Genomic DNA, 5,767 nt, shown 5'->3' with positions numbered 1-5,767 from the left:
CCCCCCCCCCCCCCCCATGACATTCTGGCCCCCTTGCTGCAAAAGCTTACCGTTAGCACTGTTTCAGGCACTTTCATCATTCTCCTAATATTTGTCACACATCTAGGGAACATTTAGATGTGCTCCAAAGTGTTCGGTGTTGGATCCGAGCCAATTAATCAAGTCTGTAAACAAGCTTTAGTTAAAGCACCCCCACCGCCATTTTGAAACGTGGGACACTGAATACACAAGAAGCTGCGTGTATTTTAATTAGAGAAGCTCCTGACTTTCAGGAGCTGCTCTAATTAAAATTCATCCTATTCCCCACCCCTACCCTGGAGCACGTGTACAGCTGCCCCTAGTGATTCAGCTTGGCAGAGTTAAACTTTTGGACATTATTTTAAATGATGTCATTTAATAGAACCTGGAAAGTCCTCTTCAGACACCAAAAATAATACGTTTAATTTGCAGTTCTTTCTCTTTTCTTATTGCAGTGCCTGGAAGTAATGAGCCGTTCATGACCCCTGGACAGATGCCCAACAGTGGAATACAGGACATGTATAACCAGACGCCATCTGGAGCAATGTCCAACATGAGCATGAGCCAGCGACAGCAGTTCTCTTATGGAAGTGGCTATGACAGGAGGTGAGTCAGTCTTCAGCAAAAAGCAAAATCTATTAGTAGAAATGATCCTCTCCTCTTTTTCATTCCCTCATTACACTTTTCAGAGAACATAGTAGCCCCCACCTCCTGCAGCTGCTTACTAAATCAGTGGGAGTCGAGCCATTTGTAATGACTGAGTTTAGTTTTTTGCAGAAGTTAATAAGGAAGGAGTTGTCACACTTGAGAAGTCACTCAAGCTGCAGCTGATCAGCAAGTGGGTGTGTTTGACAGCTGCTTTTGGCAAGCTGCTGTGCTGTGCTGTGCTGTGCCTGGCTAAAGTAGCACTTGTGTTAGTCCTCTTGCCGTGTTCATACCTAAGCAGGTGTTGGCTTTTTCTGCATAGTGGATTTTTTGTTTATTTTAATTTTTTTCATGAGAACCGAAATCTGCATCTTCAAAATGTTATGTTTGGTTTGCTGGTGGCTAGAACTTCCTCTGGAGCTTCTAAGGTCTATACATTCTTTCTGGGCTGTAGGAACACTACATTAACAGTATGTCCCTAATGGTCCTTTGCACAGTGGTTTAGATCCACATACATCTACGTTTCTGTGAAGTAAAATCAAATCCCGCCCCTAGTCATGTGAAAGGTTTTGAGGAAAAAGTGCCATTGGATTGCTGATGTCTACACAGTAGGAGGAGGCAGTGCCTGGGTTCTGTAGTATGGTTTGCAAGGTGGAACCATAGATATTTTCCCCCGGATGCCTTCAGCAAGTTTTGCATTTTTGCTTCTTTGCTAAAGTTTCGTGATGGCATACAACATAGTGTACAGTATAAGTTAATAGTGGGGTGTTTTTCACAGTCCTAGTGTGAAGCAGTAGAGGCAGAAAAACCCCGTCTTACCATTTTATATTGCAAAAGCCACATTGATGGGGTATCAGAGAGATTGAGGGTAACAGCGAGAGGTGTTAGGTGTGAAGATTCCTTTCCATGAGAATTTATTTCTTTGGGAACTTTGGAGATAAGTGCTTTTTATAGAATGAGGTTTCCTTTGTCATTTTTTAGGTCGGATCATGGGCTGGGTTCTGAAGGCAGTATGGGACCACCTGGTCAAAGCAACATGGTGCCTTCAAACAGTGACCCAAGCATGTACTCTCCTAATCGTTACCCTGGCCAGCAAAGGTGAACATTGATTTCTCTGTTTGTAATATCTTCATTAACCAGGTTATTATAAGACCTAGAAGCTATTGAGAGTATGTAGACAGAATATGCAGTAGCCTGGTATGTTACTTTTGTTTGTGTGTTCCTATGTAGGTTTTTACATTGGGTTTATTTTGGGGGGTTGGGAGAGCTCCTTGATTTTGTATTTCCATAGATGTTAGAAGAGGAATGGTCTCTTGGTTAATTCCCTACCAATATAGGATTAGATTCTGTTGTAATCTCAAATTTTCCAGATTACTTTTAAATTGTTTGGACTTTGAGGGTTATATCATTTCATTTAGGTGGTGATCCTTCTATGGACTAATGAATCTAACATTCAAGTACTTTCTGATATATAACTGACATTTTCCTTTGCTCAGTTTCATCTCATTACTCTTACCTTGCCTCAGACCTTAGACAATTTCTATCAGCTGTGTTGTTCATAGATAATCTCTCTGCATTTATGGCCTGATTTTATGAGGTACCAAGTCAAGGCAATGAGAGTTTTGGGTTCTCAGTATCTTTGCAAGTCAAGCCCGTTAGTTCTTCTTTTCTAACAGATCACGTTCTCCAGCCCTCCCAACCTATTTTTCTCCTTTTTCCTAAATATACCTTGTCATATTTTGTCCAGAGCAATACCTCAGATTATCAGTGTATTCTTATTAGTGCAGTACAGAGACGGGCTGTTAACATCTTGGCCTGTAATACAATGCCTGTGTGTATACAGCCCGGAATTAAATTGATTTATAATTTGTCATCCTGTGAGACCTTAAGTTCTTATCCAATTTGCTGTCCACTATCAGGTGTACATATTTATCAACTTCAGTATTTTCCTTCAACTGATTATCTGCATTTTATTAAAAAATACATTCAAAGAATGTTAGGATTTAAACTTAAACCCTCACAAGTCAAGAAATACCACAGGTAAGTTTACAAGTACAAACTTAACTTTGTCCTTTTGTGCCTGTGCTTCTTGACACAGGTTTAACAGAATGATAGTCTGTTCCTTAGAAAAAAGTATAACATCTCAAAACATTTATTAAAATGTGAACTGCATGAATGTAATATCCTGTCATTTTTGTATTGTTAATGCTCATTTTTCATAATAAGCCAGCTAGAGTGAAAATTTCAGTTGAAACCATTTTTAAAAAAATATTAGTTATATTCTGTAGTCTTTATTGTTTTACAAAGTCAGGTTCTTGATGAGAACCACTCTTTAAAACTCAAGACTTTGACTTGCTGCCTTTCCTCTGTTAATCAGATGTCTTATCTACTAAAATATACCACCATGTTACACTGTTTTAACTACTTCTTACTCTGTATGGTAACTCCATTCACCATATTCCTTCTGTGACTTCTACTCATAAGTGATGAATTAGTGCAATACATGGGACTATTGTAATTCAAGAAATGTAATTGGTGTTGTACCAATCAAATATACTCTACGCAAGAAATGTATTGTTTCCATTAGATTTCCTTTCATGGCACCTGGTGTAGGGGTTGAACAGCTTTGGCAGCATGCCCCCAAAATGCATTACCATCCATTCTAAAAATAAATTATTACCACTGTACCAAGTGTCTTGGTTTGAAAATTAAATGATGTGGTGAATAGACATACAATTATTAGAGCAGTTTCATTTTTCCAGTATTTTGGGTGTTCCGTCAGTACTAAGTGTGGTTTGAATGCGTAATTCTAGGCATGAACCATATGCACAGCAGTACCCAGGACAAGGACCTCCTTCAGGACAACCAGCATATGGAGGACATCAACCTGGAATGTATCCACAGCAGCAGGTAAAAGAGAGAGACCTGACAATACTTGTAACTTTTTTCAGTAAATTTCAACCCCTCCTACCCCAAAATATGCTTCATTGCATTGAATGAAAACACATTTTTGAATGTGTATGATTTTTGCATAGATGAGCAGCAAAGTTTGAGCCAAAGTCAGCATCCATTTTAGCAGTGGGTATGCAATGACGAAGCCATGTGTTAGCGCTAATGAAAAAGCATAAATTTAAGTTCCAGTTTATGGAATGTTAAATAGTTGAAAGTTGCAAACACACAAAGCAGACAGACTGGAACAATGCAATTCCTAGGCTGGTAATGTTGCACCACCCCATTTGCAGAGACAGACAGGGAAGCTGTTGCCTGGCAGGCCAGAAGGCACTTGTCACATGCAGGAAACTAAATCCAGAAGTGTGACAGAAAGAGAAACATATAGCCCTCACAGCTGGTAGGGCACCCATAGTCCTATAATGAGTCCAGGGCTACAACAAGGCCCATACGTTAGATAATCATATACCCTGAATGTATATCAGTTGGCTTATTCCAGATACAGTATTAATATTGACATTTATTTTAAGCATTCAGACGTTTGAGCTTTTTCATAATATAGGGAACGTGCAAGCTATATTGAAAATTAAGAATATTTTTATAGACATAGAATTTGTAATATATTGGTAATACGCCGTGTATGAAATTCTGACCGCATTGAAGTCAAAAGCAAAACTCCCTTTGACTTCAGTGGGACGAACATTTCATCCTGTGTGTTAAAAAGTAGTTGGTAGTCAACTCTGTAAATAAATTTAGATCTAGTTTCCCAATATAAGCCAGATTTTAAAACAGGGCTGGTTTACACATTTGCAAACCACTTCTCACTCCTGGGCAAAGATTTACTAAATATTCAGTACAAGGAGATCTGAAGTTACAGTGTATAGAAAATGCACTTGAAGTTCAGTTTTGAAATGTTCTACCTTACTTCTTGGCTCATAATAGTTCCAATATGACTAGGTCATGAATCCCCACATTTGTGGTCATAATGAGAAACAGTGTCCTGAGTAGTTTGGTGTGATTTAATAGAGAATTTTCAAAGATCTGTACCAAAACTGTTAATGATACTTCACACTAAAATATTCAAAGAATAAGTTAATTGGGTGCTCTTAAACCTGGGATCTGCATAGAATTTACAAAAATATACATAAAATTCAAATTACCACTATTAAGAGGATATTATATCCTGTTTCCTATGCTAGATATCCTTTTCTAGAAACCTGCTAATGGAGTATTATTTTGACCTTTGCATATTTGTCACATTTTAGGGGCAAAAATTAAGGTTGGACAGATGGTGTGAAGTTGCATGGGATGAAAGTCAATGGCTGAATAACCTTAGTGGTTCCTTCTTTTTGACATGACTTTGGCATGCTGTCTTTTTCATCTGCTAAATCCCTTTTTACATCTACATGCTCCCTTGTTGTGACTGCCAGTCCCAAGCCAGCAAACGCTTAGTCCCATTGAAATGAGATTACTCACATCTTTAAAATAAGTCTATGTACAACCAGGATCTAAGTATGTAACCATCACATTTGAAATTGTGGTGTAATTTAATTTAAACAGTGTCAGTGATTCCTCTTTCTTGACTTCCACCAAGCATGCATCTTGTGGCAGTGTTCATCTCCCAGCTGAGTTTACCCCAGTATATTAAACGCTTGTTTAGGACCAAAAGCAAGCCACAGACCCTTTATTTCTGGAATAGTTTGACAGTTCAGTAGTTAAGACTGAACTGAACTTTAATGCAACACAGTGGTTATGATTTTTATATATGCCAGAGTCAAAAACTGAGAGGGTATGGTTCCTACAGCACTTCTAACTGACCCACGCTGCATACATAGAGAATTTTTTCTGATGTTAACATTGGTACATTAGTATATATTGTTCAGTGTGACTGAGTTAGGGTTTCCTGGGGAGCCATAACTTCAAATTTACCATAGATCATATATTCAAAAAATGCACATTTAATTCATATTTTTTGCCTCAAAGCACTCAGTGTAGCTTGAACCATGGAATGAACTCCCACAGGAACTAAGCACCAGCACAAACTCACCACCTTCTACCCCCAGCCTAAGACCCACTTTTTTTGACCTGCCTTCTTCAATGTAAACGCATACCAGCAGGTACAGAAACAACCCTCCCCACCCCAAACCCCCACCCC

General features: G+C 38.7%; 1 protein-coding gene across 5 annotated transcripts in view; it reads left to right on the top strand.

The window, feature by feature from the left end:
• The window catches only part of ARID1B (AT-rich interaction domain 1B), a 583,022-nt gene that overhangs the window by 561,244 nt on the left and 16,011 nt on the right, over positions 1-5,767 (top strand). For 3 of the 5 annotated variants that reach the window (XM_019526890.1, XM_019526886.1, XM_019526887.1), the window contains 3 exons: positions 474-624; positions 1,645-1,761; positions 3,477-3,573. In XM_019526890.1, coding sequence (XP_019382435.1) covers positions 474-624; positions 1,645-1,761; positions 3,477-3,573 — 365 coding nt within the window. The remainder of the gene's footprint in view (positions 1-473; positions 625-1,644; positions 1,762-3,476; positions 3,574-5,767) is intronic. The other 2 variants (XM_019526889.1, XM_019526885.1) reach the window with 1 other exon arrangement.

This window comes from Gavialis gangeticus, unplaced genomic scaffold, assembly GCF_001723915.1.
Source record: "Gavialis gangeticus isolate Ggan-Ray unplaced genomic scaffold, GavGan_comp1, whole genome shotgun sequence".
In the NCBI taxonomy this organism is placed as follows: Eukaryota; Metazoa; Chordata; order Crocodylia; family Gavialidae; genus Gavialis; species Gavialis gangeticus.
Note: the sequence above shows the minus strand (reverse complement) of the source record. Positions and strands in the feature narration are given on the sequence as shown.